This window comes from Mytilus edulis, chromosome 6 (assembly GCF_963676685.1).
Source record: "Mytilus edulis chromosome 6, xbMytEdul2.2, whole genome shotgun sequence".
NCBI lineage: Eukaryota > Metazoa > Mollusca > Bivalvia > Mytilida > Mytilidae > Mytilus > Mytilus edulis.
Window position 1 is genome coordinate 77,093,970 of NC_092349.1, and position 14,004 is coordinate 77,107,973.

The following is a 14,004-nucleotide window of genomic DNA, read 5'->3' on the forward strand; positions in this document are numbered from 1 at the left end:
GGAATGAGTAATCACAGGTAGGTTTAATATTGGTAACTATTACTTTTGCCCTGTATAAGCTTTCTTTCAGATAAAACATGTAAATGTCTCGACAATTGTATCGAAATTGAAAGTTGGTGGTGACACTCACAACTATTTGCGCATTTACAAGTTGATTGTTCTTATTAAAATATCAAAGTTGTCTTATAAATAGAAAAAAATCGATGCAAAAATTATTTTGGAGCAGGAATTTCAGATGTTGAGAAATTTTGTACACTGAATGTTGATAAAACAATTCAAAGATTTTCGTTACCATGTCAGTTCAAAATTGATCATGCCCGCTTGGTTAGTACCTATATAGGCTGTACGATGATACATGGTGTTGAAGATCTGATGTGGGACAGGCAGACAATATGGCTATAATTCATGTAATCCCTCAGAATTTTTCTGAACAACTATTCTATTATGATCCGTATTATTGACATTAAATAAGAATGACTGAACAGGCAAGTTTAATTTAATTAGTTCTTACGTTTTTAAAAGCGACTTTGAATTTGTCACACATTTGTCATGTTGAAGTGTGGTTGTTGTTCCAAATATAGAAACCGAAAAACACGCCACAATGTACGTGTATGCCGTCTAAACCCACGAAATGTGGTTGATACCAAAACATATGACATACGAAAACATATGACATATAGTTGAAAAACCTTTAAACATTTATAGGACAACAGTAGCATGAGTAGCACTGTCATGACAGTGGAAACATTCCAAGATTTTGACATACTGCCAATATACAAAAGATTTTTTAATATTACAAATAAAAAATGATATAATGCCAGATACAATAGAAGACTTTTGAATTCATGCATTTTCCCGTAATTGTTTTATGTGTCACAGTAAGAAATGATCGTTTATGCTGATTGACCACAGTTCAACCGTTGTAACTCTTTCATAAAAAAACCAACTCAAGACTGGTGAATCATGTGAATGTAGACAGCCATGACAGATAGAGTGTAATGCATGTAAATTAATTATTATTCATCGAATCGATAGAGAAACTGATTCAAAATTTGGCTAACAGAAAATTAAACTAAAAAATAAAATGAAAAAAAAAACCAAGACCATGATTAACAAAATAGAAAATTATTAATATGGATTAATTTGACAATTTAGAATACACATGATACATAGACATGTATAAAAGATGGTAATATCAGACATAATGTATTGTATTATTAACAGATAATTCATATAATTTTTTTATTTTCCAGTTTGGTAGATTTGGAGGTAACATATTTGGGCCTGAGCTGGGTGGAGGTCTGGGTGGATTTAAACAGACATATAGATGTTATTCTGTGACCATGTTAGATAACAGAGAAGACGTTGAGAGAGGTGGAAAAAGTAAGATAAACAAATATAATTATACTTACAGATTATCTCCCTTTATTTGGGTGACAAGATCTACGATCTTTGATTTATATATAATAAAAAACTTTCAATAAGCAAAATATCTTTCCTTGTGTAGTTTGGTCAGGCCAGAGAAAGCAGTTATTTTGCAGTTCATTTCTTTTAGACAATAAACACAATTTACAAAAAATTGAACCTGCTCCATTCTAAAAAAGATTTTTTTACAGTGCAGTGTACTTCTTTTTGGGACAAATTTTAAATTTATACAGACAAAATTATCAAAACCTGTTACCTAAAATGAGAATAATTTTATAATAAGGGGATCTATAATTCAGATTGTTAGCTTCAGATATACTATAGTTTTAACACCAAAGAACTTTTTCACTCTTGAAACAAAATGCATGACTCACAATGTTTTGACACATAGTTTCATTCACCTATTTGATATTCAATGTATTAATAATATAAAAGAAGGAGTATTTATGAAAAAAGTTATGGACTATTTGTGGACAAAAAAAATCAAATAATGATAACTGTAACGGTAACTGTGTCCCCAGACCATATACTGAGGAATCAGAAATATTGCCTAGAAGTTTTTTCATTTTTGAAACATTCATATCAAATATCACTAATAATTCTTGAACAATAGTTTATGACATTGAATTTATGTTCCTCAATTGACAATTATTATATTGCATTAGATCTGGATGGAATGAATTTAAGGAGATCTATCTATAGTATATGACAGTGACATAGCAACCTAGCACAAATCATCAAATAAATATAGATTCTATCACTGCATCGAGTGTGATACGATATTTATCCACTCGAGACAGTTAAATTTTTAAATTTAAAACACGAGGCTCGCCGAGCGTTTTAAATATTTAAAATTTAACTGCTGAGAGTGGATAAATATCGTATTACATAAGATTTGGTGGTAGAATGTGTTTCTCTAATGATTTCCAAACAATATGCAGGCAAACGTATTCCTTCTTTCTGAATGATTTGAAAAAGATGTGTTCTTTCTATGTGACATCATCAGGCATGGTCACCTTTTTTCATGCCGTCACAATAGGAGATTCAGAGGAAAGCAAGAAAAAATCGACGACGAAGAATTAGAGAAACCAAAATAAACATCGTATATATTCTATTTTTGACATTGAACAATTTACAACATTAACTAGTAGTACTAGCACAAGGTCTAAATCACTCAAAAGAGCTATTAATAAAAATTAGAACCTAAATATCCACCTCAGTAACTTGGAATGAATTCTACTGAAAAAGCCAATACCTAACATCAACATCAAATTCTAAATGGAACTAAATGGAGATATAATGAACACTGTGTGAAAGCTAGTGTCTTATTCCTGACTTAAGCTTGGATAAGATCAGTATATATTTATATATATATTTTAAACCTATCAACATGTTTATTCATAATTCATTGTGTTTTTCGTTTCAGTTATTATGCCTCCATCTGCATTAGATCAACTAAGTAAGTATCACGACATGTTAACTAAGTACTGAAAATCTAAACAAGCAATTAGATAATGGAAATAACACATTTTCTGAATTCAAAAGAAATTTTCAAAGTTAGAGCTCTTTTAAATTAGGGAGATTCATAAATGGAATCTCAAAAGTTTAATGCATGTTGTTCTACCCAGTTTTCTTATCTGTCTGCCAAAATAATTCACTAACTAAAATGACAAATGTGTTTTTACAGCACGTTTACATATACAGTACCCTATGCTGTTTAAACTGAGGAACAATCAACAAGCCAGACACACACATTGTGGCGTATTAGAATTTGTAGCTGATGAAGGAAGAATTTATATACCTTACTGGGTAAGCATACAAACAGGCACATACATCACATTAGCTGTATTAGAGAGTTTGCATTTAAATACCTTATCAGGGATATGTTATTAAAGGTTCATACACAAATGGTTGTGTATTAGTTTGTTTCAGCAGAAGGAAGACTGTTGTAATTTATTGGGTCAATGTTATAAGAGTTAACACAGATTACTTTGATTAAGGTGTATTTATAAATGACAAAGTAAGCAGTTATTAGTTTAATGATAGATTCACAAATGGTAATGAATTAATAGATTGAAGCCAATTATAGAAGATGTTGTTTAATGTTTTTGGTGAATTATCAATATCATTCAATATTCATAGGGAACACATGTTTTTTTTTATATTTAACCATTTTAAAATCATTTTCAGACAATGAGGAACCTGTTATTAAATAAATTACTAGTTTGAAGCCAACTACAGTAGAGTTTGTAAATGTTTTGTGGGAGTATCTATATATTCATAAGCGACATGTTTTTTTTATATTTAACCCTTTTTATATTGTTTTCAGATGATGAGGAACCTGTTATTAAATGAAGGTGACCTTGTGGAAGTAGAGAATATTGCATTGAAAGTAGCCACATTTACAAAGTTCCAGCCACAGTCTGTTGACTTCTTAGATATAACAAATCCTAAAGCTGTGTATCTTTTACAAAAAATACATTACAGACTAATTATTGTTATCATCAATTTGCAGATATATTCAATTCAGTATACATGTATTTATATAGAGTAACAAGTATAGTCAAAATAATTCAGTTACAGTACTAGTGGTCACGGCACAAAAATGTAGTGGCAATAAGAAGCGTATATGAAAACAGCCATTTAAATATATCATTTAATAACATATAGCTTTTACTTCCGCTCAAGTCGATGTCATTGATGTTCCAACGTAGAAAAACAAACATTTTTCACGTGCAAAACATTGAAAAAGCGTGTAATACACACGAATATTATGTCACTAGGCAACTATGGTTGAACGTGGCATCACAAACAAACAAATGTAGTTAAAATAATTCTACCTGGTACCATACTTGAAAATACCATTTAAACTCTTAAAGATAATCATTACTTGATTGTACTCAGTGTCGCAGGATTTATTTTAGCATAATCACAAATTCATCTTCAAGTTATTGTGTATAAATGAATAAAAGGAAATGTGGAATATAGATTAACAAAACAACAAAAAAACATCTGGGGGTCAAGTAGAAATTAGTCTCTTATATTTTCTTATTAAGTCCTTGACTGAGCAACAGATTAGAGAACATGCTGAGAAGTTTTGCCTGTTTAACTAAAGGAGATGTAATATCAATCAAGTACAATGAAAGGGTAAGACAACACTGTTTTTAAAGCAAGGATCATTCATACCTTTTAATTATCTAAAGCGGACAAATCTTATGTTAATAAGGAAGGCAGGTAAATATTGACATATTTTACATTCTTTAATTCAAATTCCGTTTTTTATTATCCTTAAGGATTGTTTTTGATAGTGGTTGTATCTGAATATCTCTTGTGAATTTGTCACCTACAAGAAATTATCATTGCACATGTTCTAAATGAAATACAGGAATAAATAGAAAAAAAAAAGCTTTTCAAATTATTCTCGTTCAATTAATGGTGAACATATACATTTTATAATTGTGTAAAATGTAAATTTTTGAATGGTTTTATATAGATAATAGAATTTCACTGATGCACTCTCCTATAGTGCAACTGATAAAAAGGAAATAAAATCAACTAAAAATAAAAGAACATTTATAAAATTAACAAGATGTATTTCTATTTTAGACCATGATTAAATTCTGTTTTATTGCAGGAGTATGAACTATGTGTACTGGAAACTAAACCAGAGGATGCTATATCTATTATAGAATGTGATATGAATGTAAGATAACCTAATCAACTACATATATACCCCAGATACGGTAAAAATGTTTAGATCCAATGTGTCAGTTTCTCTAAAAAAAGGTAGATCGTAAGTCATGCACAATTCAGTATATTTGCGAACAATTTTAGATTGGCTACAAAAAAAAATTAGACAGCAACTCAACAGTACAAGAAGCATAGATCTCAACTCAATGTTAAGGAAGTTAGCTTGTCATGTTTTGGGATTTTTGTCAGATTTTTGGAAGCCTCTCATTTTATCCATTTGAAGGCCTTTAAAAAATTTTGCCCATTAACCTCCATTTTCCTATTTATAAATCTTTTACATGTATAATTATAAACCATCTGTAAAGGTCTTATAAAATCTTTGTTATTTTTTAATAGTTTTGGGGAACTTAAACTTGTCTATGATAAAGCTATGAAAAATCCAGAGAGAAAATTTTCCAGCCCAAATTTCAATGGCTAATATCTCGAAACAAGCACATTGACCTATACATTTATTTGGCTCTTTTGGCTTCTCTATTAATACCCTATCAATATATACTAGTGTTATGAAAAGCTTGTTATTTTGAAAATGTGCTGTAGAAATGTCAATGGTTGTCAGTCAAAGAGGATGGTGGATGGTAAAGGGTTACTTTTAAGCAACGCTCATAATTTTTATTCAACATGTTTTCATGCTTAAATTGTTTGCTTTGTTGTAATTCATAAGGGAAATACAAGATTAAATTGACTTACAATTGGTTAACAGTGTATTGATTAATTTTTCAACCGATAAAAGAAAACGAAAGGTGAAAAATAAATATATGTTTATGATTTTTTTTACAATTGGTGTTTATTTCATCATTGATTTATTACATACTAAATCTTTACAGGTTGATTTTGCACCTCCAGTTGGTTATCAAGAACCAAAAAGACCAGAGAAAAAACATGATGAAGATGTAGATATGGATGTATGTATCACATAGTGATTATTGAATGCTTTGTATCGGCCAATTGCATTTCAATCTCTTATGCCCATATTAGCCTGACAGCAGTGTTTGAGTGTTTTATATATGTCAGGGGTGAACCTGGGGAATAATATAAAAGAAGAATATCAATACATATAATGGATGTTTTTATCCTGGCCATCATGACCCTCAATGTTTTTTAATCTTGAAGGATTTGAAATGAGGCATGATACCTAGACATGGGACTTATATATTTATAAGGTTTCTGTCATAATTGGTAATGATATGTCCCAGTGGGACTCCCACAGCTTTTCAAACATTTCAAATATGGAGAAAAGCTATCAATTTTATGTAAAAACCAATCATGTAAATAGATAGCAATAGAATTAATCGTTTAAATTTTCAGTTTACATACATAGCACAAAAAATACTTGCCTGTCAAGACTTAACGAAGTGGTAATGAAGTTACTTACCTTCAGGAAAAGATATATAGCATATATATCGTAAAATATTAAGTCACTGATTTATGATTCTTAAAGCAACAGACTTTCCTTAAATTACAAACGAAATTAATATATATTAATATGAAAAACATATATCTGCTTTTCACTTATTGCAATGATAACACTAGATTTTCCAACAGTTTATACTTGAGAACAAGCCTTTTTTGGTATAGGACAAGCAATATATATATATATATAGTACTGGTTTTGCCTTTTATTTTATTGTCAAATTTATTCTTGGTGGATGTTTTTATTGGTCTTGTCATTTTATAACAGAACAAAGAGAGATACATGTATTCACCCTTCTCTGTAACCAAAACTTAACCAAGCAAAAATAATCATTGAAAAAGTACACATATGATTAACAGTGCTTTTGAAAACACATTACAATTTAGCTGAAAATGTCAAAACTTTTCTGTTCAAATGCTCTGTTTTCTCATTAACCAATTGTAATTATATACCCACACTATGCAAACTGGATTCCGTTACATTTAGTAAATAAATGTAAGAAGAAAATATTTAATATGTACAAAGGGGAAATGACTGTTCAAATATATCTTTAGGGATTTAATTCAATATCAAGACAAAACATGAAATGAATCAAAAAACTTTTATTTGAAAATTTAAAATTATAATGTATCTTTTAACATTAATCTTAAGATAAAAGATGGATAAAGTTTTCATTAGATTTTTTAATGTTAATTTCAGCACCATGCCTTGCAGGTAATGAAAATTTGTCATCATATTTTCACCTGTAGCTTAGTGTGATTGTGAATTCATTGTTAATTTTGAAGACTTCATATCAAATTTTTGCTATATACAGATTCATAATGTATTGCCTGATAAAGACATGTTACAAGCAAAAGGAGGTGTTGATGATAAAAAGGGGGAAAAATAAATCTACAGATTTATTTCAGGATGTTGGCAACAATCTGCAAACCATTTCTTCAGAGTGGCTTAATCATTGTAACTACATACATTTAATTTACACTCAATCATTAGAAAGTAAATTTATCATTAAATCATGACATCAGCTTGATAGACACTTTTTCTTCCTTGATGTTATATTTAGTGCTGAAATAAATATCCATGTCAGTTTACACAGCTTTTTTGTGATAGATATACAAAATGTTTACATTTTATTGTTATGTATAACTTTGATATGTTATAATATTGTTATCTTATGCATATTTTTGGTGGTTAATACTGAATTATCTCAAATTTAAACATATGGGTGATTTATCACAGTTAAGCATTTATAATATTAGAACCTTTATTGCGTAAAGAATTTTTACATAATTATTAATTTTCTGTCATCAAAAATAGTTATTTTGCACTATATAATAAAATTGTGTATGATACCAAAAAATAGATAGTTAGCAATATTAAAAAAAAAGAAGATAAAACATTTTTTTTAAGATTCAAATTTGCTTTGTATACGACTAATTTTTTTTTTTAGATCCTATTATGGTATGATGTTGTCGTCTGCTTTGTCAACGGAAAACACATTTGGTTTTCAAACAATAATTTCAGTTTAAGGAAATAGATCTCTATTAATTTTTTTAAGAAGGTTCAATAGGAATCCAACTGTTTAGGAATAAGGGGCCAAAAAGGTGCCCAAAACAAGCATTTTTCTAGTTTCAGGATAATAACTTGTGTATAAGTATTTTCATTGTTCTGAAATTGAACCACAATGTTAAATGTTACAAGCAGAAGGTTGAGATTCATATTTGGGGTTATGGTGCCAACAGTTTAGAAATTAATGGCCAAAAAGGGACCAAAACAAGCAGTTTTGTAGTTTCCGGCCAATAACTAGTGTGTGAGTGGATGGATTGTACCAAAAGCTTTCATATCACAAAGGGATGTCTGGGATTGAGTTAAGGGGTAATTGGTCCAAACATGCAGGAATAAGGGGCCACAAAAGGGCCAATAACTTGTGTTTAAGTGAATGGATCTCTCTGAAATTGTACTACAAGGTTCCATACTACAAAGAAAAGCTAGGATTGAGTTTGGGGGTAATTGCTCCAAGGAGGGATTCAAAAAGTTGGGGGTCCAATTTTTTTAAGGGGTTCATATTTTTTTTTCAAAAACTTTTGAGTTTCAAAAATAAAGAAGAAACATTCAATTGCACAGTATCGCACAATAGATTTGTAAGATCTTTGACCACATTTATTTTGTGTCAGAAACCTATACTATATCAAAAATTTGATCACAATCCAAATTCAGACAGTATCAAGCTTGAATACTGTGTTAAAATTTGCCCCAACTGTTCAGGGTTCGATCTCTGTGGTCATTTCAATCAGTGCATAGCAAATCATTTTATTTTTGATATTGAGAAAGTTTGTTTATATTGGTATATATATATTTGTGTGTTTTTAAAGAAAATTGAATTCTTGAAGTGTACTTAACTTAATTATGTCTTTAATATATAAAGACCAAATTGTGTACATTTGAATACTGACTTACACAGGTGGTCTTTATGCTTATCATAATTCTAGCTTACCAGTTTTCTAATGTGCATGTACTGATTATGTTGTTTTTTCATGATATTGATAATAACGATACAAATTCCAGTTACAGACTGCATGATATATCTTATAACAATAATATACAATGATACTATGCTTAAAAATTAGGAAACTATAGTCATGATGGTTAAAGTCAGTATACAAAATCTCCTGTCAAGAGTTTATATCTCTTGTTTATCTATTGTAATGTTTTTTACATGAAAATTTACCTCCTGTTGAACAAAAAGGGGGAAAAAATCTTAGAAAAAAGTTTTGAAATTCATTCAGAAATGACTAATCACAGAAGATGTTAAGATAGTTATTACAGTTTTGTTGTGGACTACTGTCATAAACTGCTGTCATAGTGTATCAAGAACAAGTGTAATGCTTAAACACTTTTTACCATATGAATGATGTAATGCTATTTTCTAAAATTTTCCTTTGATCTTTCTGTATAATGAGAGAGAGACACCATCAATTTAAAAACATATATAACTCTAAAAAAATTCCACTGTTAAGTATTATGCAAACAGTCTGATACATAGTTTTCATTATACAAAACAAAAAGAAATCAGGTCAATATTTGGTACTTAATATAATGCATAAATTAAGCCAATATACAAAAATGCAAACCTGATATGATTTGTACATGGAATCCATTCTTTTGATTGGTTTATGTCAAACCAAAGTCACATGATTCAAGTCTGTATTTACTGCTTCTCTATTTCACAAGAAAAAATCATGGGTATATAGAAAGACTATCACTACAGATTGCTAATACATGTATTATTATTATCACTATTTTATGAAATTTCCTTTAATCTTAGTAACTGATAAAAAAAAATTCTCAGCACAGTAGAGTGATCTGAAAAATTATTTGCTAGAATGATATTCTATAAGAATATGCCAGGTGATATGCTTTCCTAAAAATGTAACAATTTGAACCAAAGCAAAACAAGCTAGCATTTAATAAGTATTACTCAAGATTAAGCAGTTGTTGCTTTCAATTAATCAGTTTTATTGATAATAATAAAGAAGATGTGGTATGACTGCCAATGAGACAACTAAACACAAGAAACCAAATGATACAAAATTTAACAACTATAGGTCACCATACGACCTTCAACAATGAGCAAAATAAATATTTTTAAGACATTTTACTATATTTAATAAAATTAGTACAACAATAGTTACATTCTTTGATGAGGAATTTGTATTCATGATTTGTTATCAAGTACATATTTTCAGTAAACGTATATTTTCTTTGTTTATTTCAGAATCCAATAGACATGTCAGAGTATCTGGATAAAGCTTTTACAGTAGGTACCAAATAGAGCATACAAAATTTGAAGTGTAATTATTTTATCAGCAGTACCAGTATGTATAAAGAATATCATAGTTATTTTTTTACAATTTAATTTTGAATGTAACATGTCTTCTGATTGGCTGACAGTGTTTTTTCTATCAGCTCATAGACATAACTTTGTCATGTGACTGTGACGTCATTAAAGATTTTTAATAATTTACTCCCGCTAAAAATGGAGTTTTGAATCAAATCATAAGGAAAGACTCTGATATTTTTTCTGTCTATTCGATATAACATAAAAAATGTGGTTCACACTTTAAAATAACTTGCTATACAGGTTTTTCAGTGTGCACCACATTTTTTCTTTTTTTTCTTCATAGACAAAATATTACAGTGATTCCATAAAGGTTGTCAATAATTTGTTTGGTCTCCCTTTATTAAAGTTTTACCAAATTTTTTTATAATTATTATCATCATCATGCATATTTCATTGATTTTCAAGATTCCAATCACTCTATTACTCATGTATGTATAACATGTAATACTTGTGATGAAAACATTTTGGATTTGAAACTTTTGTATTCCTTATTATTCAATATAATTGAATATAGAATTGAAATTGAATATTGATTCATTTTCAGTCTTTTCTTCATTTGCAATTTACCTTTTACATCGTTTTATATAAGTTTGTGTTCAATATTCAATTACAGGCATTTAGTGGTTCTGGTAATAGGTTAGATGGAAAAAAGAAAGGCCTGGATGCTTCTCCAGAAGTTAAAAACTCAGTTCCACACAAAAGGTTAGTAAAACCTTATGTTATTGAAATCAAAGTATTTGATGCAGATTAAGAGATATGCCTAAGCATACTTTCTGATATTGGTCAAGGGATGTTAACCTGTATGTAATGAAACATTTCATGTAGTAATAATGCTCTGGATTGTGATTTTCTCTTTTTAATTCTTTGATTTTTTATATAATTTTTCACTATTCTTGATTATTTCATGGAAATTTTATTTCAAAGTTTTTTGCCAAATTCAGCTTGCAAGTGCCAGTAGAAATTTTTACTTTGTTATGTTTTTGAATTTGTGGTGAGAGTATTTCCATCAAATACATAAAAAATAGATATCCTATTAACAATAATGAATCCACAGTGTGATATCATTTTCAAGTTAATCTCATATTAAAATATTTTTTCATAAAAAATCTAATTATCTACACTCAATTATTTGAACAAAATGTTTATTTATAAAACAAACATACTAAATGACCAGAAGTGTGACTCAAAAGAGATTGCTTCAGGTCCTGATAAAGGCCTATCAGCCTGTATCTCACAAGGACAATCTGTATAAGGTTATCCGCCCATTTCACACAAAAACAGGGGTCGAAATTGGCGCTGGTCCGGTGGTCCGAGACCAGTAGAATTTGTCAGCTGGTGGTCCGGCGTACCAGTAGAAATTTTTCGTTTAAAATCAATGATTGCATCTCTATCTCGGTTTGTTTACAAAAAAATAAACTTGAGAAATTATTTTTAGGGTATTGGGGGTGCTATTTTTGGAATAAAGAAGAGGAAAGCAGCTGAGGAAAATAGAACTAAACATTTGTCATATCTTTTAGTAGTTATCAAATGAATGTCATTTTTGCAGGACCAGTAAATTTTGAGCCGGACTAGTAGATCTAAAGTCCACTGGTCCGGCTGGCCAGTACACTAAAAAGCTTAAATTCGACCCCTGCACAAGAAGCATTTCTTAAAGACTCAACGGTCAAGTGACATATGGACTTAGAGTGGGTTGCGCATATTCGCCGGGGACACAATTTCGCCGTTTTATAATTTTGAGGTGTAAATACTTCATAAGATGGCTGAAATGGAAGAAATATGCCGGTAACTTAGATTTTTATAACAAATATGATTATTTTTTAAACTACGACAAAATTGCGGCACTTACCGCAAAGGACTGAAAAACGGACAACGATTTCGGCCAATTTCCTGAATGAAAAACACGATTTCAAAGAAGTATTTCTTAGTAAATCTTTGACTGATTGCCCTAAACTTCAGTTCTGTACACCTTTAAAATGTCTGTTATTGCCATCTATAATGAAATTGATTTGAAAAATATTGTTTAAAGCTGCAGTTATTTGGGTTTCATTAGATGTATAAAAACGGCGAATATGTGTCCCCAATCGACAAAACATCAGGCAATTTCAAACACCCTTTAATCTAACTTTTCAGATGAATATTTTCAAACAAATACGTTTTCAAGCTGACGAATATTTTGCATTTGAAGTTATCTTCATATAGAAATTTCAGTATACTTCAAAAATGTAATGATCTGAACATAAACTGTAGAAAACGTGGAAAGATATGGCGAAAATGAGCACCCCACTCTATGCTTGTATGAGCTGTTAGTTTTTGACTGTATAATTTAAGTAAAATGCAGCATATTTTCTTCAAGTTTGTGATAATGAATGTTTACATTTACTCTTAAGACGGAAATTGTTGTGATAATTGCTCAGTAGGCAAAACTAAAATTAATGAAATGGATTTCGAAAAAATGCTTTAAAAATGAAAATCAGAATTTATTTATAAGTTCTATTTAAACAGGTGCCATATTTTAATTGTTATATTTTGCACAATTATAAAAACAATGGTCTTAAACATTTTCATAAATATCATAAGAAATGTAGACGTGTTATCATTCACATACAATATTACATGTAGTTTCTATTTCCCAAAGGGATTACTTCTATAGAAAGAGTTAGATAGTCACTGATAATGGCAGTATCATCAATTTCAGATAAGTTATAGATACATGTTAAACTTACAATATTAAGGTTGTTGCATTCACATACATTTTATTTGAATTTCAGAGGAATCCCAAATTATAAACATAAGAAAGGCACCATAACATTTATCAGAACACGAAGGAATATCACAGATAATAATGAGGTAAAGTGATTCACTTTGAATATCTGCTTGGTTATTTGTTCATAGTATCATTAACACATATATTTTACCCCACATATTTACATTCATTTCTTATGTCACATAATAGGAATAAAGGCTATGATTATACTTAAATGGTTACTGTTAAAGTATTTATGGTACTTGCAATTTCAAAGCTTCATTTAAAAATAGCAGGGAACAGAAACAATAAATTAAGTTCATTATTTTATTTGTGCATATATTTGAAATTTCTTGCATTGCATATGTTTAGTTCTAGGGATGCAAGTTTTAAAAAAAATGGTTTTTTAATAAATTTTAATCAGTTACCTTTAAATATTTCTATTTTTTGTTGTGTCATTGGATGGTATATTGCATTAGTTTCACTTTACATTAGTACTTCATCCTCCTCTAAAGCCTAATGTTATGTGTATATATTATAATTACTTTGAAAATAAAAAGATGTGGTATGATTGCCTATGAGGTAGTGTCATCTAAAGCAAAATTGTGGCAAATGTAAGCAACTTTAAGTCACTGTAAAGCCTTCTACAAGACTATAGTTAGCAAAACTTATACTGTATGGAAAGATATAAGAGGCACAATCATGACAAAATGTAAAACAATTCATATGAGAAAAGCAACAGCCTGATTTATGATAAAATAATAAACTAAAAAC

General features: G+C 29.5%; 1 protein-coding gene across 3 annotated transcripts in view; it reads left to right on the forward strand.

Annotated features, from left to right (window-relative positions):
* Positions 1–14,004, forward strand: part of LOC139528474 (ubiquitin recognition factor in ER-associated degradation protein 1-like) — a 38,569-nt gene that overhangs the window by 1,796 nt on the left and 22,769 nt on the right. For 2 of the 3 annotated variants that reach the window (XR_011665597.1, XM_071324461.1), the window contains exons 2-11: positions 1,254–1,383; positions 2,852–2,884; positions 3,113–3,234; positions 3,755–3,885; positions 4,500–4,572; positions 5,060–5,128; positions 6,000–6,077; positions 10,362–10,403; positions 11,101–11,189; positions 13,256–13,334. Coding sequence is in view for 2 of the 3 variants with exons in the window: in XM_071324461.1 (XP_071180562.1) it covers positions 1,254–1,383; positions 2,852–2,884; positions 3,113–3,234; positions 3,755–3,885; positions 4,500–4,572; positions 5,060–5,128; positions 6,000–6,077; positions 10,362–10,403; positions 11,101–11,189; positions 13,256–13,334 (846 nt within the window). In the remaining variant the exon portion in view is untranslated. Of the gene's footprint in view, positions 1–1,253; positions 1,384–2,851; positions 2,885–3,112; positions 3,235–3,754; positions 3,886–4,499; positions 4,573–5,059; positions 5,129–5,999; positions 6,078–7,285; positions 7,301–10,361; positions 10,404–11,100; positions 11,190–13,255; positions 13,335–14,004 lie in introns of all 3 variants that reach the window. The other variant, XM_071324460.1, reaches the window with a different exon arrangement.